At 52.4% G+C, this 21,779-nt stretch overlaps 10 protein-coding genes across 10 annotated transcripts; 4 read left to right on the plus strand and 6 right to left on the minus strand.

The window, feature by feature from the left end:
* Positions 1-145: 145 nt before the first annotated feature.
* On the minus strand, positions 146-5,041 carry P170DRAFT_464707 (Mtc5p). Its single transcript, XM_024852270.1, has one exon. The coding sequence runs from the start codon at positions 4,742-4,744 to the stop codon at positions 356-358; it is 4,389 nt and encodes a 1,462-aa protein (XP_024704515.1). The 5' UTR covers positions 4,745-5,041; the 3' UTR covers positions 146-355.
* A 282-nt stretch (positions 5,042-5,323) lies between these two features.
* Positions 5,324-6,553, plus strand: P170DRAFT_455926 (E2 ubiquitin-conjugating protein UBC13). Its single transcript, XM_024851580.1, has 4 exons — positions 5,324-5,551; positions 5,608-5,696; positions 5,751-5,882; positions 5,953-6,553. The coding sequence occupies exons 1-4, from the start codon at positions 5,499-5,501 to the stop codon at positions 6,126-6,128; spliced, it is 450 nt and encodes a 149-aa protein (XP_024704516.1). The 5' UTR covers positions 5,324-5,498; the 3' UTR covers positions 6,129-6,553.
* A 1,136-nt stretch (positions 6,554-7,689) lies between these two features.
* On the plus strand, positions 7,690-8,855 carry P170DRAFT_436834 (uncharacterized protein). Its single transcript, XM_024849235.1, has one exon. The coding sequence runs from the start codon at positions 7,969-7,971 to the stop codon at positions 8,818-8,820; it is 852 nt and encodes a 283-aa protein (XP_024704517.1). The 5' UTR covers positions 7,690-7,968; the 3' UTR covers positions 8,821-8,855.
* Positions 8,856-9,242: 387 nt separating this feature from the next.
* On the plus strand, positions 9,243-10,291 carry P170DRAFT_408281 (60S ribosomal protein eL24). The gene is made up of 3 exons (XM_024846720.1): positions 9,243-9,350; positions 9,543-9,686; positions 9,898-10,291. Exons 1-3 carry the CDS (start codon positions 9,300-9,302, stop codon positions 10,177-10,179), a joined length of 477 nt encoding a protein of 158 aa, XP_024704518.1. The 5' UTR covers positions 9,243-9,299; the 3' UTR covers positions 10,180-10,291.
* An 843-nt stretch (positions 10,292-11,134) lies between these two features.
* gup1 (glucosamine 6-phosphate N-acetyltransferase) lies at positions 11,135-12,346 on the minus strand. The gene is made up of 2 exons (XM_024846721.1): positions 11,640-12,346; positions 11,135-11,571 (listed from the first exon to the last, which is right to left on the minus strand). Exons 1-2 carry the CDS (start codon positions 12,123-12,125, stop codon positions 11,479-11,481), a joined length of 579 nt encoding a protein of 192 aa, XP_024704519.1. The 5' UTR covers positions 12,126-12,346; the 3' UTR covers positions 11,135-11,478.
* Positions 12,223-12,600, minus strand: P170DRAFT_177738 (uncharacterized protein). The gene has a single exon (XM_024842647.1). It carries the CDS (start codon positions 12,537-12,539, stop codon positions 12,321-12,323), a length of 219 nt encoding a protein of 72 aa, XP_024704520.1. The 5' UTR covers positions 12,540-12,600; the 3' UTR covers positions 12,223-12,320.
* Positions 12,601-12,926: 326 nt separating this feature from the next.
* Positions 12,927-14,906, minus strand: P170DRAFT_358958 (class II fumarate hydratase; the record flags this gene model as incomplete). Its single annotated transcript, XM_024844325.1, has 6 exons — positions 12,927-13,113; positions 13,183-14,200; positions 14,262-14,377; positions 14,469-14,506; positions 14,569-14,613; positions 14,682-14,906. 6 exons carry the CDS (start codon positions 14,904-14,906, stop codon positions 12,927-12,929), a joined length of 1,629 nt encoding a protein of 542 aa, XP_024704521.1.
* Positions 14,907-15,289: 383 nt separating this feature from the next.
* Positions 15,290-16,519, minus strand: P170DRAFT_475528 (alpha/beta hydrolase; the record flags this gene model as incomplete). Its single annotated transcript, XM_024853267.1, has 3 exons — positions 15,290-15,547; positions 15,610-15,927; positions 15,980-16,519. 3 exons carry the CDS (start codon positions 16,517-16,519, stop codon positions 15,290-15,292), a joined length of 1,116 nt encoding a protein of 371 aa, XP_024704522.1.
* A 1,481-nt stretch (positions 16,520-18,000) lies between these two features.
* P170DRAFT_475529 (putative aspartate transaminase) lies at positions 18,001-19,363 on the plus strand (the record flags this gene model as incomplete). Its single annotated transcript, XM_024853268.1, has 3 exons — positions 18,001-19,080; positions 19,138-19,243; positions 19,299-19,363. The coding sequence occupies 3 exons, from the start codon at positions 18,001-18,003 to the stop codon at positions 19,361-19,363; spliced, it is 1,251 nt and encodes a 416-aa protein (XP_024704523.1).
* A 697-nt stretch (positions 19,364-20,060) lies between these two features.
* P170DRAFT_408296 (putative chitin biosynthesis protein (Chs5)) lies at positions 20,061-21,728 on the minus strand. Its single transcript, XM_024846722.1, has 2 exons — positions 21,551-21,728; positions 20,061-21,375 (listed from the first exon to the last, which is right to left on the minus strand). Exons 1-2 carry the CDS (start codon positions 21,620-21,622, stop codon positions 20,119-20,121), a joined length of 1,329 nt encoding a protein of 442 aa, XP_024704524.1. The 5' UTR covers positions 21,623-21,728; the 3' UTR covers positions 20,061-20,118.
* Between the last annotated feature and the right edge of the window lie 51 nt (positions 21,729-21,779).

Below are 21,779 nucleotides of genomic sequence, written 5' to 3' on the forward strand. Positions count from 1 at the left end.
TATAAATGGTATTGTTGGGTTGGAGGAACTAGTAGGGGCTGTGTTTATGATTCATGAATAGTAGTATGTGTTTTACTTAGGTCAATTACTTTTGGGGTATCACGATTATGTATTCAGCAAGATATATGGTATTCAGGTAGCCGATCAAACCAAGACATCATTCATGCTATACTATACTCGCTCTACTCCAAGACATGAGTACAATGCAAAAAGCAACACAAATACAAGATCTGGGGTATGGGGTATACAGGGCGTCGAAAACAAGAAGCCACAGGCTGATAAAAACAACAAACACGAAAGAGGAAGAAGGGGATGACATGGACGCATGCTACATATCCACACATTCACTGCTCTGCTACTGCCACCGATTCTCCACCTGATTCATAGCCGACTTCTTCGGCACAAACATCGTCCCCGGCTTCGACTTCCGCTTGTCTGCTTCCTTCGGACGCAAGCCCCTGCTCAGACCACCGCCGAGACCTCTTGCCAGCGAAGCAAACGGAGATGTTTGCCAGTGGTCGAGGTCGTCTTCGGGTTGGCCGGCGTTCGAGGGAGTCTCGTGATGAGCACTTGCGGCGGCATATTTACCGGATCCATCGGAGTGGCGGTTACGCGCTCGAGTGTTCAGGGGCGAGTTCTCGCGGCTGGGCCGCGTCAAAGGGGAGACGGGATTCGATGGGGGAGGAAGGATATCGGTGGCGATGTGTTCGGAGCATTTGCAGCCACAGCCTGTTGGGCAGAATTGGGACTCTGCCAACTGTTCGGGGTCCAGGGTGTCGGTGGCGTCAGAGGATATGGCGAACCAGCCACGATGGCAGTCGAAGCAGCTCACATGCCCGCAGCCAAAGCAGGGAGTGAGCATTCCTTCGACGACTTCTCCGCAGACGACGCAGGGAAGTTTGAGGGGCAGACGCTGCTTCGGTTTGCAGCTGGAGCAGGTGGTAGATGGAGAAGATGCAGAAGGGTAGATCTTCACACCGGGCTTGGTTGTTGCCTCGGTTGTGGATTCGTTCGAGAATATAGAGAGATGAAGAGGACGCCCGCATCGCATGCAGTGACGTTGAATTTCGAGACCGTCGTTGCCTTTCTCACTAGCTGCAGCGGAAGAGTCCTTCCGGGGTAGGGTTGGGAGGGAAAGAGAGCCTTGGAAGTTGTCGTAGGCCCATTGGCGAAGATTGGCGTCTCCGGTTCGGTCGGTGCCTCCGCCGATCTTGAGCACTTCGGTGCGCTGGACTGGTAGGCCCCAGATTGAAAGGAGGTGAGCATACGCAGTGCGATATGACCGGTAGAGCCAGTCTTTATTGGGATCGATAAAAGATGAAGGTTGTGCGATCCCATCGGTATCGAAGGCGCCTGTGTTTTTCAAAGTTGCGTGGAGTTTGAGCTGCGGCTTGGATGTTGCCCCTCGTTCCGGCCTTTCACTCTCGGTGTCGGAATGAGTTTGGGAGGTGACAGCGGTGGAGGTAGTGGTAAGATAATCCGGGACCGTTGACGGGGGTTTTGAGGTGAACGGGTTTGTAGACCATATACCCGAGCCGCCTGTAAGGTTTGGGCTGCCATTCGGACTTGGTTTTCTTTTGCTAAGAGCACTGGTAGGAGGCGATGCCGACGAAGGTCCAAACGTAAATGATCGGGATAAGGAAGAAGCGAGAACAGAGCCAATGCCTGATCCACTGCGCGGGTGGGATTGTTGGTCAGGGGAGGCGGCTACTGGTGTGTTGTGCCCCATCGTCCTCCTTTCTGTAACCAGCCCACGAGACGCCAACGGGGGAGTGGTGCCTGTCGAGTACGGAGGTGTGGAATCAGCACGCCATATCTCAGAAGAGGACCGCCCCGAGCTCTGTGTGACCGGGGTGGTATGGCTGTCTTTAGGCGTAGAGATCAAGGGTGTAGTCATTTGAGTCTTGCTCTGCGAGGGATGGTGCGAATAAAAGTCCAATGAGAAAGACTGCTTGTCCGTCTTCTTCAAGGTTGCCCTGCCCCGACGCTCTTGGTTCAACGATCGGTTCTGATGGTTAGACTGTTCAAGCACGCAGGACAACATCGCAACCATTTGTACGTCACCGATGCGCTCAAAGTGATCAAACAACGCAGGAATAAACCAGTGGCTACCAAAAGGATGGTCTCCCCAATGGATTACGCTGCTCAGGGCATCCTTTGCTCGGGGATCCTGAGCGCCTGTGTCGAAACTCAGGTCCACGGCACTATCCTTTCTCCGCATATAGCGTGTTCTCTCGGTAGAATTCAGCCCTAGGGAAGGAACAGAACGTTGGTCGTTGTGTAAAATAAGTTTCACAAGTCCCCATATCCGTGCTAACTCATGATAACCTTGACGGAGGGCCACAGAAGCGTTATGAGCACATACGTCTGCTCCTTTGCCGTAGATGCGATAATCACTTGCCAGGTCACGTTTTGCTGGTAGCATGTCACTGAAGTCATAGATCGATATCACATTTTGAGCTTGCCCGGATGACTTGGCGGTCATCGCACCAGCTGTCGACCTTTGAGAGTTGTCTGTTGAGCGTGGTCGGTATAAACCAAGACTACCAGCACTGCGCCAGGTTTGGGGCGTCGGAAATCGATGTTGCAGACTCGACAAGATACCAGAAGACCCAGAAGAACTCGAAGTTTCAGCCTCCGAGTCATCCGAATACTCAGAGGCTCCGTCATCCGTACTCGCAATCCCACTGCCCATGCGGGGTCCAGGCGAGCTTGTCTGAAGCCGGCCAAATCCTTCGAAGACCTTGTCCGCCCTAGACATTTCTTTGAATCCAAGATTTTCTAGAAATGAGGCGGAATCGTCCTTCTTTGAAGGGAAAAAGCACACCAAACGGCCATCATTGGCCCAGAGCGCACCACAAACCTTGGCCACGGGAACCATGACATTGGCATTGACGGGTCGAAGCAACTCAGAGCTCATTCCTAGCTCCTGACTTTGAGACAAACCAACCTCATCTTCATCGCTAGACTCTTCGCCACCCAGCTGTCCGTTGACCGGGGATTTGACCGTCTCAGCAGTTTCGCCCAGTATCCATGCAATGCTTTCTTCCAGGCTGCTCTCGCCGAGAAGGTAACGGACGACACCTTCGAGACAACCCCGGTTGTGGGAAAGATAAGTCTCTGCTATTGTACGCAATTCAGCAATTATCTTGTCGGAGAGCTGGTCGGTAACAGCCGAAGTCTTCTGCACGCTGAACGTCGGCATTGCGGTCTTGGGGTAGTCGACTGGGAATTTGATGTCCACTTTCAAGAACAAAGACGCCCCGTCCGTCCCCCATGGCCCATGGAGAGATATCGTTGCTTTGCGCTGGCGGACATCAACAGACTCAAAGGAGACCTTGGTGAACTTTTCCCCAACATGCGTGATTTCATCCCCCAAGGTCTCAATTTCCCACCCTGATATTTTGACACCTCGCATCCATGAGATTGGGTTGGTATCGGTGCGGACGTTTGACCTGCCCTGCATGCCGATCCGCGAATCTGGATTTCCCCCATTCCAAGCACGAGCAGATGAAACATTCGTGGTGCCCATTCCGGGAGCACGAGTAGGTTGTGAGCCGGCTTCCTGAAAACCGGATAGAGAATCCGAATCTTCATATTCTTGGCTAGCGCTTTCATCACGGAAACTTCGATAAACGGCGCCCCTGCGGGTGAGGTTCAAGTTGGTTAGGAACGAATCCCCCTTCCGGTAGCCAACTCCTTGTAGAATATCGGGATCGACTCTGTGTAGGCGAAGTTCCCGGTCTGTCCCCCATGATACGAGTTGGAATTCCCGATGGTCGATCCCGTCCGACTCCCCTCCGCGAGCTCTCCAGAGGAATTCCTTCACCTGACCCTTGTGCCCGGGGAAGCTATGCACCAGCGGGAGATCTTCGGCCGGATTGGCGCCCTCGCCAGCCCTGCGACTATACAGATGGAGGTCACTATTGCCTCTCTGGGGCATAGCCAGAACACCCCATCCAAAGGGAGTGTTTCTCGCTCTCCACACCGGGAAAGGGGCCCGGATGATTTTCTCGGGCTGTTCACCTTCGACCGTATAGTCCCAGAATTTGATGGTCTTGTCCAGAGAACAGGTCACAAGAGCTCCCGGGCGAACTCTATTCCAGTCAACGCCGTAGATTTTGGTGTTGTGAGCTTCGATGGACTTGATTGGGGATGCGCCCTTTCTTTTGTCCCATATCCGCAGAAACCTGTCATGAGAGCTGGCGATGACATTGGGGTCTTGTCGATTCCATTTCACCTGCGTCGCACCCGCGAACCAATCGGAGAACGTAATGGCCGGGCGCGCGGGTGACCGCAAATCCCAACAGTGTACAAAACTATCCACCGCACATGTCGCTATGGTGTCCGGGTGATGGGCGGAGAAGTTGATATCCGTAATGGCTCGCGTGTGAGCATGGAGGACAAGCTCGATGGAGTTTTGCCAGGTCTTCATCGCCAAGTTCCATACCAACGCTTTCTGGTTTGACGTGCTCACAACCCAATAGTCTCGAGCGGCAAATGGAGACCATTGAACGTCCGCGACCTCCCATGGCGTATGATGCGGGAGATACCGAGGTGGTGAGTATGGCGAATCCAGGTCAATGACATGCAACCCCTCCTTGGAAGCTAGAACCACGTCCCGTCCACATGGCGATATTGACATGGATCCCACGGGCTGCTCCACGTGAAAGGAACTATCCTCCCCGAAAGTCGGGCTTTCGAAGGCCGATGTCAGAGGCCTGGGCTCCATGAAATCGGACATTGTGCTGTCGCGGACCTCGCCCTGATGAGTGCTCCGTGTCTTCCTGTCTGCCGACTGCTGCGCAGGGATTGCTTATATGGGGGCTTGGTATCCAGATACCATCCAATGCATTGGTACAACAGTATGCGTGGTACTACAGGCTAATCTCATTTCGGTGGTTTGGGGGAGGCGAGCGGTCAACCGTTAACTGTGAAGGGGATCGAGGGCTCATGCATGCGCATCGTAAAATCGATCGGCCAGGTGGATTTGATTGCGACGCAATTGTACGGAGGTTGAACGAGGATCGCGATGAGTTTCTAGACGACTTGAGTGTCAGAGAATGTAGCAGTATTCAGGGACATGCGGCTTACCCAACATCTCCGACCAGAGGAATGAGCTATGAGGTGGACAGGGCAGCTCCGCAACTTCGCTGTGGGGATTCCCTGGACATGAACGTCGCCCGATAGGGTCTAGCGTAGCTGGCGGCATGTCTGGCACATCTGCCCTGCCGTAACACGTCGGTACGGCTGCCGAGAGACACCGTCGACGCGGTGCCCCTCGGTCGGTTACGTCGTTCCGATTTCGAGACTGGCATGACAAATGAACTAACCCTCAGACTCGCGCCATCTGCTCGTGAGCAATTTCCTTGATTCCTTTCAAATCCTCTGCGAGATCCCTGCCGAATCGCACGTGCCGGCCACTACCAGCTTCGAAGCTGCACAGCATAACTACCCCACCTTGAGCAATCACCAACGCGGGGTTAGAGTGAACCACTATGGCGTTGCCCAAGAGAATCGTGAAGGAGACCGAGCGTCTGATGGCCGAACCGTACGCTATGATTGATAGTTGGAGAGAGGGTTTTGTTACTGATCTATTTCTTCCAGCGTCCCCGGGATCAACGCAGTGCCTCATGAAGAAAACTTGCGATATTTCGATGTCTCGATCCATGGACCGGCGCAATCTCCGTATGAGGGTATGATACACCATACTGCAAGCTTCTAGACCGTCAAATATTGACTTTGACTAGGTGGCATCTTCCGTCTTGAACTGTTCTTGCCCGAAGACTACCCCATGACTCCCCCCAAGATCCGATTCTTGACCAAGATCTACCACCCCAACATCGACCGTCTTGGACGAATTTGCCTGGATGTCCTGAAGAGTATGTTCCCTGTCCATCCGCATATCCGTCATTCTCCCCGTGATGACTTTGGTTTACTCATATCAACTAGACAACTGGTCCCCCGCTCTCCAAATCCGCACAATCCTCCTCTCCATCCAGGCCCTGCTGGGTGCTCCCAACCCCGACGACCCGCTTGCCAATGACGTTGCTCAGCGCTGGAAGGAGGACGAGCCGGCTGCGATCCAGACGGCGAAGGAGTGGACCAGGACACACGCGATGACTTAGATCTGGGACTAGCGAAATTGCCAAACCATCCTTTATATTGACGGAAAATTGAGCGACCGCGTTTATGATGTGACCATGAAGCGAGCGGGATATCAGAAACAAGAAAGAGCACAATTACTGCGACCCTTTGGCTGGCCTTTCCGGCTTCTTTACTTGGATCAATCCATTTTATTTTGAGATCCTCATTGTTTTCATAGCCGAGAAACAGGGCACCCTTTCCTTCCTGTTACTTGTGTCTTCTCCATCGAACTATATCAAGACTCGACTTTGGTCGTTTTTCTACTTGACGTTCTGCGTGTCATTGATACTTGTGCTTGCGAAGGCGTGCTTTAGGTTTTGAAACCGGTCTCTTTTGTCATGTGGAATAGCGATGCCGATTACTTATGATAGAGCGATTAAGTTGGGATAGAACTTTTATTACCTATTTGCATTCGTTCTTCTGTTTAACGGTATATGTAAAAATGAGGTAAAATCCTCTGGCTTTTAAGTTTTAATTCGAAGATATAGTCTTAAGCAAGGAAATATATAGCGGCAAGCTAAGGCTTTTGCAAACATACCACAGTCTACTAGAGAATAAGAAGTTTCAGGACTTCGAGTATCAAGACTTAATGCAGTTTCAAGCTCAAACATAGGCATTCATTTACTGTATCTAACCAACCTACACAACCCTACTGCCTATAATTTAGTGAAGGGCACTCTAGATACAGCCCCATGAAGAATTGCACTCAGTGAATACGAAAACTTAGGAAAGGTAGCATCTAGAGCACGCTACTACTCCTTGCTGGCATTCACTGCAAACAGCAAATTAAACAAGTTGAGCTCAAATATGACCTAGTATCTAGTGCATCACAAACTTGTTCAGTTTTCTTATACCACTTATTCTGTAGTAGTGATTGTCTTTCCTTAACAAACCAGACCTACCTACCCCCATTTGTCTTCATCTAGATTCCCTCCAAAGCAATCAACATATCCGCGCAGTAAGCAATGCCACCACCAACCAAGGGCAAAAGAAAGCCCAAGAAGCATGTTTCACGGACCCGCGTGAGGTAAGGTGATTCCTCCACACATCTTCTGCCACAGGTGCTGAAAGCTCGCTAGCTCCAGTGCTGGACCCGCGGGTCAAGACCATGATCAGAGTCATGGACCTGCTCCGGGCCCCAGCAACGCGGCTGCGCAAAATAATCCCCAATCACGGTCTGGGAAACGGCGATCTTCACGGAAGTCCACCTCTGGCTCTGGCTCTGGCTCCAGCCCCAGCTCCAGTGCTACCGCAGGGCCCAAGATGGACGAAAGCTTCACCGAGGAACTGGCCAGCCAGATCGAATCAGCCTTCCATATCAAAGGTGAGGCGGAGACTCAGTTGACTATGCCAGCGGTTCCTGAGGAAGCGGAGTCGGTTGCGGATGGAGGCAAGGAGGACGTGGCTGGTAAGGGCAAGGGTAAGATGAAGGATGAGAACACTGTGCAGCAGCAGGCCTCGCCTAGAGGAAGTTCTTTCAAGAGAAGACTGAGAGCGTTGACTGGAAGTTCGCCGAAGTCGCCTCCCTCTGGCCTGGGATCTGATCGCAGACGCAGCTGGCAATCTAAATCGTCCGCGAGCCTCGGCGCATCTTCTCTTTCTCTTTCAGCTGGATCCGATTCACTGACTGTCCGCGATGCCAACTTGGCGGGTAGTTCCAGTGCAGCAGGAGGGGCTGCTGGTACTATCCCAACTGCTCAGAGACGTCCCGCTATCGAAGGAAAGCGTTCCTTTACTTCTCCCTCTGTGCCGTTGAAGTTAAAATACATCTCACCCACTGGTATGTTTGGCCTGTTCTGGTTGCTCTCCTGATCCATTTGCATGCAGTGCTTGAAAGAAACTGATCAGATTCTCTGCACAGACTACATGCTCGTCGACATGGATCTTCCTGAGCCTCGAACTGCCCCGAAGGCGCCAGAGCCCGGTCTTCTGCCCAAGATGAAAGACGCTGCACAGCAAGCACTGAGCAAGAAGAAGTCTGGCGACGTCAAGCCATCCAGGAAGTACAACAGATCTGCCTTGCACATCAAGAACTTGGACGACAAGACCCCCGAGGCCAGAAAAAACCTCCAGGAGCTGGCAAGTAGCCAGCGAAATCTTGCCTCTGCTCGCCTAACTCAGAAACAGATCGAGTACGCGCGCAGCGTGACTGGCACCGAAGTCAAGTTCCGCGACCTCAACGACCCGAATGCGAAGCAGAGAAAGGATGACGTCCGTGTCTGGGACACCGTGAATCTTAGATGCATCAGCTGCCGCGGTGAGTGTCCGGTTTGCGCCGGCGCATGCTGCCTCTACGCGAACGCCAGCAAAGCCATCGCTAGCGAGAGCGCGGACACCGAGAAGGTTGAGAAGGCAAAGCGCATTGTCAAAGTCGTCGAAGACCTCAGCCCCCAGGTCATGGATGTCGGCACTTACCAGCTGTGCAGCCAGCCGGGTGGTTGTGGTCGCTACGTCTGCCCTAACTGCTGCGGCGTGTGTCCGAATGAGATATGTCGCGACGTCCAGTGTAAGGTACATAGCTCAGCCTTTCCTTGTTTTCTGTTCATTCGTCGACTTCATGTGGTTTCTATGGGCAATGTTAACCGTGCGTTTTACATAGGAGTGCAAGGACGACCCCTGGGGGCCCTGCGACTGGCACGACTAAGAGGGAATAAAGGCCCACGAGACAAGTGAAGACATGAGGAACGAATAATGAGATACGAATCAAATGGAACGGAGAGATATTCAATGAAATGGGCGATGTTGGACATGAGTTGTCTAGATAGTCTTCTCGGAAGTGTACCGCATCTAGAATACCCGAAGTCGACGAAAGGACCGGGAGGAATAAATCACGGAGGAACAATGAAAGTCCAAGTCAAGATGCCATTTTCCATATCATAAACTACTCTCTAGACATAAATAAATCCATCATAAATAAGTGGTCGACATGGCCAACTCCTCTTGCATCCGGCGAACATGGATGTAGGTGGTCAGAAGCAGCGCGGCCGGCCAAGGGCAGCCGAGGTCACGTGGGCCCGTTTAGCGAGCGCACCCGCACCACAATTGTGCCAGACTTCGCGATCCGCTACGCCGCAGAGACCGATTCGACTCAACCACCCAACGCCAACCGACAACATCTCGTCTCGCCCGGCTGCGCATCTCCGACGTTCAAGATGCGTACCTACGACGATTCTTTCAGCGGTCAGAAGATCTACCCCGGAAAGGTGCGTTCCATCCCCTTTTTTTATATTGGGGCGGACAGACAGAACTCGATCAAATCCGTCGCCACCAAGCCCGCCAACCCCGATTCCCCTCCCTATCTCGAGAAAAGGGAAACCCTGTACGCACAGGGCCGATAATTTTTACTATGGAAAACGAAGGAACAGATTATTGACGTGGAATCTCTCAATCTTTAGGGTAAGCTGTACGTTCGCGGCGACAGCAAGATCTTCCGCTTCCAGAATGGAAAGTCCGAGTCCCTCTTCCTCCAGCGCAAGAACCCTCGCCGGATAGCTTGGACTGTCCTCTACCGTCGCCAGCACAAGAAGGGTATCTCTGAAGTCAGTACCGCCAATTCAATTCCCCCTTCGGTTGAAATGTTTCGTTATTTCCGTTTGATGAGGGTGGAGAGGATACACAGTGTGGGCGAAAGAGCCTGGGGATGAATGAAAGATTCGACAACGTGCGACAATGGAATAACAGCAAACTTTCAAGACATGATGGAGAAAGGATACAGAAAATGCTGACGGGGTCTCTTTTCAACGTGAACAGGAAGTTGCCAAGAAGCGTACCCGCCGTGCTGTCAAGCACCAGCGTGCCATCGTCGGTGCCTCCCTCGACGTGATCAAGGAGCGCCGCAACCAGCGCCCCGAGGCCCGTGCCGCCGCTCGCCAGCAGGCCATCAAGGACGCCAAGGACAAGAAGGCCGCCTCCGAGAGCAAGAAGAAGGCCGAGAAGGCCAAGAACGCCGCCAGCAAGGGTGGTGCTCAGCGCATCCAGAGCAAGCAGGGCGCCAAGGGCTCTGCTCCCAAGGTCGCCGCCAAGTCGCGTTAAATAAACGAAATCGAGGCGGTTTAGGCACATTGGGCTGGGGAAATTAAAAAAGAGGAAAAAATGTTCTTTTTTTATTTGACGCTGGGAAACTTGGGAGGTTTATAACCGGAGCCGGAAATGAAATTTTGTGTGTGGTTTTTTACGTTACTCCTTGACACAAAACCTTTAACTTGTTTCTTCAAGACAACCAAATTCGGCGTATTGAGTCTTCATGGGGTTCCTCTCTCGTTGTTCCGATGCATTGAGATTTGTTCCCCTCCCTCCCCCGCAATGGGCTTTCAGATAAGGCTTGATTGATTCATTGCGCGCCATGAACTTTACTATTTTGCCAGGAAATGGAAAAATGGATGTGATATGATCGGCCGTTCTGTTTCGCTCTGTCTGGGCTGTAGATTTCCTGGGCCTTGTGTCATGACTATAAGTTTGTTCTTTGATCTCCGGTGGCCCTTCGCCAGATCTCGTAGTTGACCACTGACGCCGATCGACCCGAAAGACCATGACATACATTCCTTCCCATGGTAGATGTAGATCTATCTAGCTTGAATGTATGACATACTCGATCCTGGCAACCGTAGGGTCTTAGCCCTGCGCTAGGCCGTTTTGAGAAAGCATGCATGTTAAAACAACCAAGTATGCGTCCTGGTCTGCTATGTATGGCCAAACTTAAAGCCTTTAAAAGCAAATTGTCTCTCGGAGGGTTTAATAATGAAAGCAAAGTCAGATGTGGTTGACAAAGAACTATCTTCGCTTATTACTGCCACCAGATCCAGCTAATTAGCACCATACCATTGCAGTAGTTAGTAATTGAAAATGGCCTACAATCTAAACAAAATGTCCTAAGACAAACTGCTATTATAGTGAAAAATCGAAAGTATTGACGATGTTTCATAATTACTACGGCCTAGTAGACCACACGGAACCCATGTACGGCGTCCCAACTCTATCAAAACGGCTCCATGCTTGCAGCCATGGAGAAACAAACCATACAGGAGCAATCCAAATATCAACAAAACTCCTCTTTGGCAAGAATTGCCCTGGCCCAAACGTCAAGAATGCATGCTTCAGTCGCAGTTCTCATGCAAAGCATATCCAACGAAATCTCCAACACGCAAGCAGTCTATACATAACGCCGAGCATATTCGCTCACCAGCCGCCAGCCAAAGACTCCGGGATGCGGGGTTGCTCAAAGGGGCCCGTCACAGACGTAATGATGAATGCCCCCAGCAATAAACAACCCCGAGCCCGAGTCTGATAACGATAACGCCAGTATAAAATCAACGACCCAGAAAGGCTTCACACTCAGTTGTAGTAGTGAGCCATCTCGAGACCGGCACGCTTGAAGCCGCACTTCTGGTAGAAACCCTCGTTGACTTCCGAGCAGTCAAGGATCGTCTATTATAGAAAAGTTGTCAGTCGACGAAAACACGACGGTTATCTTTGGGGCGGAACTTGAGCCTTACCTTGTAAGCACCAACGCTCTCAGCAACGTGGTCCAGAGCCTGGATGATTCTCAGGCCCAGCTTCTTTCCCTGCTGGTCCTTCTCCACGGCAATGTCTTCAATGTGACCGACCAGACCCAGAGAGTGGATGAACTTGCGCTCCACGATCAAGCTACCAGTGCCGACCACACGATCCTGTCCGTCCACAATCACAAGCATGTAGTATTCGTCGTTACGGGACGCGATCCAGTCGAATCGCTTGTCCCACTGCTCCTCGCTGATCTCTCCAACGGTGGTCAACACACGCAGGACGTCGAGGTAGCCTCGCTTGTAATCGGAGCGGCGCATGGGACGGATGGTGTAGTTCTCTGGCAGCTGAACGGCCACTTCAGCGGAGATCAAAGAGGTCGGGAAAAGGGGGGCATCTTCGGCGGGGTGAGAGTTTGCGGCCGCCTTGGTCGCAGGGATAGGAGAGGGGGTGGTAGTAGTAGTGGTGATGTTGGTCATTTTGACTTGAGAATGTGCGGTGTATTAATATGTGAGTCGTTGGATTTGCTGAATATTAACAACTGATGTACTGTCCAGTCTTGTAGTCCGTTGCCAGGGTAAGACCGCGGGGTCTTTGATTAAAATAAGTGTAGAGTGATAGGAAGAAAAAATCAGGAACAAAAAGAAGCGTTCCAATAAGCTTTCTTGATGGGTTTAACGAAGGACAGTGATATGAGCAGGATCAATGTAGAGGGCAATGGATGGGGAGAAAGAAAGTGAAGGAAGACAAGTTGACGGTTTCCTTGAAGGAGGAGGCAACTGATAAACAAGCCCGAAAAATACCAACACTGCCCGGTCCCATGGTCCAAGGGTGAGACACAATCGATACACCGGTATTTTACGCTGTCCAACCCTCGTTAACCCCTGGCTCATTGGCTTTAGCGGAGGAAAATTGTGCCTGGAAAATTAAAAAAAATTAAATGATATCGAATTGGCCCAATCAGTAAGCATTATTTTTTTTAGTCTAGATTATTGCTTTTTCCATGCAGTCCGGCACACTAATTTTTTTTGGTCGGCGCAGCTCCCGATCGATGGCTTCCAAAAATAGCCTCCGGCATCCCAGTCGGCCTGACGGACAACCCGACTCATAATTTGAAAATCGATAAAACCACAATTAATCAGGTACTAAATATAATGAGGCAAAAATTGTACAGTAATATTTTCTTCAGAATACATAAAAGATGCTAATCATCGCTATATTTAAAACGAAACCAAAGCAACTTTACTCCGCTTCGGTCGGCCGATATTGGCTGAAGACATTTATTTCTTCTCCTTGGGGCTCAACATCAGCTCCGGGCGAACGTGCTTGTCGAAGTCCTCCTCGCTCAGAGCCTGGAGCTCCATAGCACTCTGCTTCAGGGTGAGACCCTTCTTGTGAGCGTTCTTGGCAACCTTGGAGGCCATGTCGTAGCCAATGACGGGGTTGAGGCAGGTAACAAGCATCAGACTAGTATAGAAGTTAGAACGAACAATGAAAAAAAAAAAAAAGTCTATCGGGGAAGGGATAGGAACATACCTCTCGTGAAGGAGACTGTTGATTCTGGGCTCGTTGGCCTCAAGACCGTGAACGAGGTTCTTCTTGAAGCTGGTCATGCCATCGGAGAGGATGCGCACGCTGTGCAGCAGGTTGTGGATCATGACGGGCTTGAAGACGTTCAGTTCGAACTGGCCGTTCATACCACCAACGGTGGCAGCGACGTGGTTACCCATAACCTGAGAGCAGACCATGGTGAGGGACTCGCACTGGGTGGGGTTAACCTTTCCGGGCATGATCGAGGAGCCGGGCTCGTTCTCGGGGAGAACCAGCTCGCCCAGACCACAGCGAGGGCCGGATCCAAGGTAACGGATATCCTGGGCAATCTTGAAGAGAGAGCAGGCAAGGGTGTTCAGAGAGCCGGAGGCCTCGACGATGGCGTCATGGGCGGCCAGGACCTCGAACTTGTTGGGGGCGGTCTTGAATTCAGTACCGGCCAGCTTGGAGACCTCGGCAGCGATGGCCTCATCGAATCCCTTGAAGGTGTTGAGACCGGTGCCGACGGCGGTTCCACCCTGGGCCAGGAACCGAAGGTGGGGGAGCGAGGCCTGCACACGCTCGATGTTGCGGTCGAGCTGGGCGACGTAGCCGGAGAACTCCTGGCCAAGAGTCAGGGGAGTGGCGTCCTGCAAGTGAGTACGGCCAATCTTGATGATCTTCTCAAACTTCTCCACCTTGACCTGAAGGGCATCGCGGAGGCTCTTCAGGGAAGGAAGCAGGGTGTTCTCCAGCTCCATAACGGCGGCGATGTGCATGGCGGTGGGGAAAGAGTCGTTGGAGGAGGCGGACATGTTAACGTGGTCGTTGGGGTGAACGGGCTTCTTCGAGCCCATCTGACCTCCCAGAATCTCGATGGCACGGTTGGAGATGACCTCGTTGGAGTTCATGTTGGATTGGGTGCCGGAGCCGGTCTGCCAAACGACGAGGGGGAAGTGGTCCAAAAGCTTGCCCTCCGCAACCTCGGCAGCAGCCTGCTGGATGGCCGCACCGATCTTAGGGTCTAAGGTATGTGCATTAGCACCGCCGTAATAACTGTCGTCAGAAAATAGAGTATCACGCACCAAGGCCATATTTCATGTTCACGGTGGCAGCAGCACCCTTCAGGATACCGAAAGCCTTGACCACGGCGGCGGGCATGCGGTCCTGGGGCTGGTTGATGTCGAAGTTGCCCAGGGAGCTGTCGTCGCCTCAAATCAGCATCCTCCGCAAGATATCGTATGGGATTTGTGCAAGCTTGTTTTGGGGGCGGGATGACGGTGGTCTCTTACCGCTGAGTCTGCGCACCCCAGTACTTGTCACCGGGGACCTAAAGACAACACAACTGCGATTAGATCCTGTAACAATATCGTAGAAACGGAATGAACATACCTGGATTTCGCCAAAGGCATCACTTTCGGTACGAGGAGCGGAAGCCTATGAGGGATAGACAGCAATCGTCAGCGTCTCTGGGTGCAGCGCGGTCCATGTCCGGGTTTGGGTACCATTCTGAGGGTTGTGCCAAAAGCTCTCTTGTTGGCGATGGTGTTGAGGGACTGAAGGCGGGGGAATTGTTGAAGAGGTCGGCTATTGGAGCTCAAGGAGCGGCAACCGAACGATGCGGGGGAGCGCAAAGCACTGCGGGAGATTGCGGGAGAGCTGGCGGTGGCTCGCGATGCGAAGGAGGCCATCGAGCGCACCGCCCGGGAGGAGTTGGTGGATGACAACATGACGATTCAAATGCCGACGCTGGTCTAACTCTATTAGAACTCGATGGGACGCTAAGACTCTAGAATTGACAGAGTCTATCACACAAGAAGGCACAGGCGAAACAAGGATCAATGGCAATGGCAGATGGCCGCGAATGGAGAGAAAGAAGGGAAAGAAGCAAAAACGCGCGCAATGAACGAATTATTCCGTTGAGGCCGTCGACCCTCGTTTCCGACGCGGACTGCCGAAAACACCCGGCCCGGTCTTCGTATTACAAAGATTACGCCGCCCGCCCGGCCGGAATAGCCCCATGCTGGGTACGGTACGGTCAGTATTGCGTCCGGATAAACCTTGATCCCGCCTCTCTATACCCTTCTTCCCCTTCGTCAGACTGTCCGTCTCCCTACACTACAAGCTCTTTCTTCATCGCCTCGATCACCATCGCATTGTACTTCTTTCCCGCATCCAGAATGCCGTCCAAATGGATGAACGTATGCGGTGCCCCTGCCATGCGCGTCAACTCCACCCGACACCCTGCTTCCTTGAGTTTCGCAGCGTAGATCTCCCCTTCGTCCCGGAGAGGGTCCATCTCTGCCGTGAACACAAGAGCCGGCGCTAGGTTGGAAAAGTTGGGCGCGAGAAGTGGCGAGATCTTCCAGTCCTGTGGCTTGTTTCAGCGTACAGGGTATATATGCTTGTTTAGTTACCATCAAAGACACTTACCTCCTTAGATCTGGCAGGCCGTGGGAGTCCCAAGAAGTGCTTATGGAAGAACTTCATTCGCGCCAATGGAAGGGCGGTCGTGAACTCCATCTCTCGATAAGACTCGTATGGACAGTTCTCTCGGTCGAATTCGCCATCCGGTGTGAATACATTGTGCAGATCACACACCGGCACTGCTAACACCTGCAAGCGGAGAGGGATGTTGGCATCGCGGCAAAGATGGCCGATGACGGCTGAGAGATGACCTCCGGCCGAAGCACCGCCAACCGACATCCGGTCCGGATCGATGTTGAATTCTTCGGCTTTTTGTGACCGGACCTGGGTCGAGTCAGTCGATAGCAAGTAGGACTCTTCTGGGTGCCCGACTCACCCAGTTGAAAGCCGTCCAGCAATCCTCCAGCGGAATAGGGAATCTGTTCTCCGGTGCTAGGCGATAGTCGATATCAAAGGCCACTAAATGGCCGTCTAGACCATGGACCAGTTGCTTGCAAAAATCATGGTCGACCCCGAGATCTCCAAATACCCACCCACCACCGTGAAAGTTGACGTATGCCGCCCTCTTCTTGGGCTTGCCTTGCTCATCATTGATTGTCGGGGGCTCAAAGATCCGCACGGCTATTTCTCCTCCCTCAACGGGTATTTTCTGCTGGGTAATCCGAAAAACATCCGGGCCAACGGCGCGGCCGTATGCAGTGAGGAATTTAGCTGGGTTCTTTCGAAATTCCTCGATTGGCACCTCATGCGTATGTAGACGTCCTGCATTGTATTTATTGTGGTGCTCCACATAAACTGGGTCGAATCTTGGAAGTAGTTCCGGGGGGATACTATTGTGAAGTGGTTGGATAAGGGTTCTCGGACGAAACGAGTGCAGGTCCTCGGCTGAGCTTTGAGCTGTCTGGGTCATAGTCATGGTCAGATAGAAATTATTCGGTGTAGCAAATCAGAACAAGAAGTTGCATGATCATGAGGTTTTCCAACTGAACAATCCGAACGAGCCTTCTTAAAGCGCGGGCAGGTGACTTTCCGCCAGAAAGCCTGACTTTTCCCCTCACAACCCCTCTTCTCTTCCCTTATCAATCATCCTTCCAACCCGACGCCATCCTTCTGCCAATGCGTGGATGACTGCCTGGTCGCTTGCAATCCGTCGCCAATCCTTACACATCATCAGCATCCTCGGTTCAGGCTAGAAAGAGCCTTGTCGCTCCTAGTAGCGGCGTTCATTCGTTATCTAGTATCCATCCTCCATGGGCAAGTTAGCGGGCAAATAAACTTCAACTGGATGATATCATATCTCGATTTTATAGGAGACTAATTATGTTTAGTACTATAGAAGAGATTAACGATGATAGGTTGGGGACATGGCAATCAGTGTACCGCATCTATATATTCTATTGTCATTGCATTACTGACCCCACAATAGATATATTGAAAAACGGTATCTCAGCGCTATATTTGCTTTCGGAAGAGTGCCGACAAAAAGAAAAAAGAAAGAAAAAGAAAAAAGACTACTGAAATCCTCTCTGAGTACTTGAAAAATGCATCAGAACTCAACATGGTCGGCTACAGAATGAATGAGAAGACGGATCTCCGGTGGCAAATCAGAGGGCAACAACTGCCACACCACGAGAAAACGAAAGAAATAACCATAGAGAGTAAGACAGAAAGACAACTCAGAATACATAATCTAGTACGAGATACGTCAACCGAATCCCTTGCATCTGGTTATGCAGATGACATCTCATGACATATCCTGCGAGACTACTCCGTATTGAACAAAGGATCTCCAAGGAAACGCCAACTCAAAACAGGACGCGGTCTACCGTCTAAGCCCTCAAAATACTATTCCCCGGACTTGGTTAGAGGCAGACCATGGGAAGCGGATGTAACAGTGGTCACATTGTTCACGTTATCCTGGGCCTTATGATGCTGGCTCCCTTCTCCACCAGTGAGGATGCTTTCCTCGGTCCCCATTGATTGACCCACAGTTTCAGGAACCCTTCACTAAGCGATCTTTTCCGCTGCGGTTAACTTCGATCCAGAGGCGATGGCCCGATGGCAAACAAGAGAAAAAAATTGCAGCGGGTTGACTAACGAGTATTTAATACTCGCCCGCAGCGGCGATATCGGGCCAATGCTAAAATCTCCAAAGCCGAATTATCGATTCATGCAGATCCACCGCGTCACTCACTTACTAAATTGGGCAACATAGTCATTCTTCGGTGGCCTTTGGTACCCACGTCCGCCCCTGCACGGTTCTTATTTAATTCAAGCCCACCTGTTCCTCCACCTCGTCTTTCCCTTTAACTTTAAAGCCTTACCAGACGCTCTGTGTCTACCCCGGTCAGGAACCAGATCAATTGCAGTGACTCATTCTAATACTGTTCTATCACAATGACTGTCCTTAGCACCCTGGCGCCGGTGCCGGCCGACGAGATCTTCGCCTTGAACCGTGCATATGCCAACGATGACTACCCCCAAAAGGTCAGCCTGGGTGTTGGTGTCTACCGCACCGACGATGGCAAGCCATGGCCTCTGCCAGTCGTTCGCGACGCTGAAAAGCGCCTGCTCGCCGACGACAACCTTTTCCGCCACGAATACACCGCCATTGAGGGCGACATCCCTTTTCTCGAGCTGGCTCGGGATCTGATGTTCGGCTTCGATGCGAAGGACACCTCCGAGCAGCTGAAGACCACCAAGGGCCGCATTGGCTCTGTCCAGGCCGTCGCCGGTACGGGTGCCAACCACCTGGGTGCTCTCTTCCTGTCGCACCAAATGAAGCCCAAGAATGTCTGGCTTTCCAACCCCTCCTGGGCCAACCACCTCACCATTTGGGAACTGGCCGGTGTCCCTCGCAAGACCTACCCCTACTACAACGCCGCGACTCGCTCTTTTGACTTCGACGGCATGATGTCCACTCTCGAAGAGGAAGCCCAAGAAGGAGAAATCATCCTCCTGCACGCCTGTGCGCACAACCCCACCGGTCTCGACCCCAACAAGGAGCAGTGGAAGGCTATCGCCGACCTGTGCGAGCGTAAGAAGCTCTTCCCCTTCTTCGACTCCGCCTATCAAGGGTTTGCCTCCGGATCCGCCGACGAAGACGCCTGGGCTGTCCGCTACTTCCTCAACGAGAAGCCCTCGATGGAGATGTGCGTGGCGCAGAGTTTCTCCAAGAACTTCGGTCTCTACGGCCAGCGTGTCGGTGCCTTCCACTACGTTCTGCCCAACGGCTCCCAGGAGCTCCGCGACATCGTCGTCAACAACCTTTGCCACCTCATCCGAGGTGAATACTCGATGGGCCCCACCGCCGGCTGCAGCATCGTCAAGAAGGTCCTGACGAACGATGAGCTCACCGCTCAATGGCACCAAGATCTCACCGTCATGAGCTCGCGGATCAAGTCCATGCGCAAGGCGCTCTACGACGAACTGGTTCGTCTCGAGACGCCGGGAACCTGGAAGCACATCGTTGAGCAGGTACGATCACCCCATCTCCCTCAAGAACAACACATTGGCTAACTATCTCATCTAAAGAACGGAATGTTCTCCTACACCGGCCTGACTCCTTCGCAAGTCTACGCCCTGAAGGACAAGTACCACATCTACCTGCTCAAGTCCGGCCGAGCCTCCATCAGCGGCTGTAAGATCCCCTTTTTCTCTCCCTCGTAAGCCAAAATACTGACATTACTTTCCAGTGAGCGAGAAGAACGTCGCCTACGTTGCGCGCGCCATCAACGATGTTGTCCGCAACGTCAACTAAACAAAGACAATAAGAGAGAAAAGAAAACGAAATAGGAGAAAAAAGAGGACTAACTAATGACGGACATGAGCAGGAGCTTAGCAAGTTGCTATGATTCATTATACACAGCATGAGACATCAGTAAATGTTTACTATAGATAGACGCATGAATATCAGACCAAGTTATTGGATTTATGAACAGGCTGGACTAGAGCAATACATCATCTACTCAATAACTCTTTACCCAGATCCCATAACATTATACTATCTACTGTACACACGGATAGTGACACAAGAAAAAACAGGGCCCAAACACAGCAGGGAATCGGTGTTGCACGCACAGACGCATGCAGGGACAACATCAATAAAACAACAATGTACCATGAAGTACACGTAATTGGGGGTAATGTCTCAAAAAAGAACAAAACGAGGGCGCAGATGGATAAAGCCTCTGAAAACCGGATCCCCACCGATCGTTGTCAACACCAAACTGGACCAGCGGCTAAACCGAATCCAAGTCTGCCCTTATACAAAATATACAAATCACATCAGACACATCACACACAACAGACAACAGACAACACACCACAAACGGCGGATCAATACGTTGGAAATCCTCACTCAATCATGGTAGAAAAAAATAATAATAAAGAAAAAAAGGGTTATGATAGAATAGAATAGAGTAGAATAGAATAAAAACAACAGTTAAGAGAATAAGAAAAGAAAAGGAAAAAAAAAAAAAAAAAAAAAAATTAGAAATCGCTCACATGGCTCCGTTAAAGCGGGACTTCGTTAAAGTCCCCCTCGCCTTCTTTACCCTTTCCCTTGGTTTGTTCGTTACTTGATGAATCTTCTTCTTCTTGCGCGTCTTTATCATTGCCGGCGTCTGCGGCGGCAGTTTCCTTGCCCTTGTCGGACTCCTGGTCTTGGTCCTTTTCGGTGTCGTGGTCTTCTTCGTTCTTGGACGGTTGGTCTTTCGATGGGGAGGTGGGCTCGGTGATTACAATCTGCGCGGGAGGGCCATTCGACGACGGCTCTTCCGATTCTTCGGCTTCGTCCTTAGGCGGCGGCGCAGGGGGCGGCGACTGGTCGTCGTCCGAGTCGATTTCATCCTCCGCGGCCGTGGGCTGTCCGCTCATGTTTGCGCCGGGGAAAGGCGTGATCGGAGGCTCGCCGACGGTGTGCGATTCACGCTCGCGCGAGGCGCGAGGCGCAAGGCTCAATCGCGACTGCGACTGCGGCCGGTGAGTCGGGGTCTGCGGCTGCTGGATGGAGGTGGCCGAGGAGGTGGTGCGCTGGTGCTGCGTGGAGCCGTGGATGGGACCCAGCTGTCTGGCCTTAGGGTCGGCGTTGAGGTAGTAGCCGCGGACGCTGACGATGGTGCCCTCGGCCTCGCAGGCATCCACCCACTCGGGCACGACGACGGGGATGTTCATCTCGACGGCCTTCTCCCACAGCGGGCCGCGGCCCTCCGTGCAGACAAAGTGGGTCGTGTCGATGCGGACGGTGTCGATGAGTTTCCCGCCGATGCGGTCCAGCGCGGCCGCGAGGGCGTCCTTCTGTGGCGGGGGCAACACACCCGATGTCACGGTGATGCCGGACAGGTCGGTCATCTTGTGCGTGCGACAGGTGAGCTTCTCGGACTGGTAGGTGCCGGCGGTGGTGCGCAGGACCAGGTGGAAGGTGTATTCGGCGTGGACGGCGAGACCGCTGATCTTGGTGCTGCGAGTCTCGAGGGGACGGGGTATCGAGCCGGCCTTGGAGCCGTTGCGGTAGAGGGAGAGGGATTTGAGAGAGGCGGTGGCCAGGTCGATGGGTTCCCATTCCAGGACCAGGGAGGTCTGGGTTGCGTTGCGGAGGCGCAGGATGGGCGGCGAGGGTGTCTTGACGCCGTAGGTGTTCAGGATGCGTTTCTGGAGGGATTGGAATCCGGCGGCGCTGGCAGCTTCGGCATTGTGGTTGCGCGCCACGGTGATGTCGACGATGCTACCGGAGGTGATGTTGTTTGGGAGGAGAACGGAGGGGAATTCGATCTGTAAACAAAGCGAGTGTTAGCGGACTTGCGATGATGGATTGGTTGCCTGGGTTGGCGAAGATATGCTCGGAATGAGCAGCGAATAGACAGCGAGGAGATTGTTTAGATATGGACCAAAGCTTCTCGTCGCATGTGTCCATTGATGCAAGAAGAGACAGCGAGAGACGACTTACGAGGCGGTTGTCCTGGGTCAAGAGCACGGCGACGCCAGCGTCTACCTTGCCAACAGTCAAGGAGACCAACATCGTGACGAAGAGAGGAGCAGCGAGGCGGGGATTAAGGGGGCATAAAAGAGCGAGGGAGAGGCAGGGCAGGTGGAGGAGGAGGAGAGAGACAGGAAGTCGTAGTTCGGGGCGCTGAAGTTGACTGTCGTCTCAAGAGAGGATCGGCAGTTAGCGAAGA

This window comes from Aspergillus steynii (assembly GCF_002849105.1).
Source record: "Aspergillus steynii IBT 23096 chromosome Unknown P170scaffold_4, whole genome shotgun sequence".
NCBI classification, from domain to species: domain Eukaryota; kingdom Fungi; phylum Ascomycota; class Eurotiomycetes; order Eurotiales; family Aspergillaceae; genus Aspergillus; species Aspergillus steynii.

Excerpts from the sequence above, each read along its gene's own strand:
- P170DRAFT_436834 (XM_024849235.1), top strand. The coding sequence starts at position 7,969 with ATGCAGTGCTTGAAAGAAACTGATCAGATTCTCTGCACAGACTACATG.
- P170DRAFT_177738 (XM_024842647.1), bottom strand. The coding sequence starts at position 12,539 with ATGAGCCAGGGGTTAACGAGGGTTGGACAGCGTAAAATACCGGTGTAT.
- P170DRAFT_464707 (XM_024852270.1), bottom strand. The coding sequence starts at position 4,744 with ATGTCCGATTTCATGGAGCCCAGGCCTCTGACATCGGCCTTCGAAAGC.
- P170DRAFT_408296 (XM_024846722.1), bottom strand. The coding sequence starts at position 21,622 with ATGTTGGTCTCCTTGACTGTTGGCAAGGTAGACGCTGGCGTCGCCGTG. Across the intron at positions 21,376-21,550 it reads TGACCCAGGACAACCGCCTC|ATCGAATTCCCCTCCGTTCT; the intron begins GTAAGTCGTCTC and ends CTTTGTTTACAG.
- P170DRAFT_455926 (XM_024851580.1), top strand. The coding sequence starts at position 5,499 with ATGGCGTTGCCCAAGAGAATCGTGAAGGAGACCGAGCGTCTGATGGCC. Across the intron at positions 5,552-5,607 it reads GAGCGTCTGATGGCCGAACC|CGTCCCCGGGATCAACGCAG; the intron begins GTACGCTATGAT and ends TATTTCTTCCAG. Across the intron at positions 5,697-5,750 it reads GGCGCAATCTCCGTATGAGG|GTGGCATCTTCCGTCTTGAA; the intron begins GTATGATACACC and ends GACTTTGACTAG.
- gup1 (XM_024846721.1), bottom strand. The coding sequence starts at position 12,125 with ATGACCAACATCACCACTACTACTACCACCCCCTCTCCTATCCCTGCG. Across the intron at positions 11,572-11,639 it reads AGAGCGTTGGTGCTTACAAG|ACGATCCTTGACTGCTCGGA; the intron begins GTAAGGCTCAAG and ends TTTCTATAATAG.
- P170DRAFT_408281 (XM_024846720.1), top strand. The coding sequence starts at position 9,300 with ATGCGTACCTACGACGATTCTTTCAGCGGTCAGAAGATCTACCCCGGA. Across the intron at positions 9,351-9,542 it reads AGAAGATCTACCCCGGAAAG|GGTAAGCTGTACGTTCGCGG; the intron begins GTGCGTTCCATC and ends CTCAATCTTTAG. Across the intron at positions 9,687-9,897 it reads ACAAGAAGGGTATCTCTGAA|GAAGTTGCCAAGAAGCGTAC; the intron begins GTCAGTACCGCC and ends CAACGTGAACAG.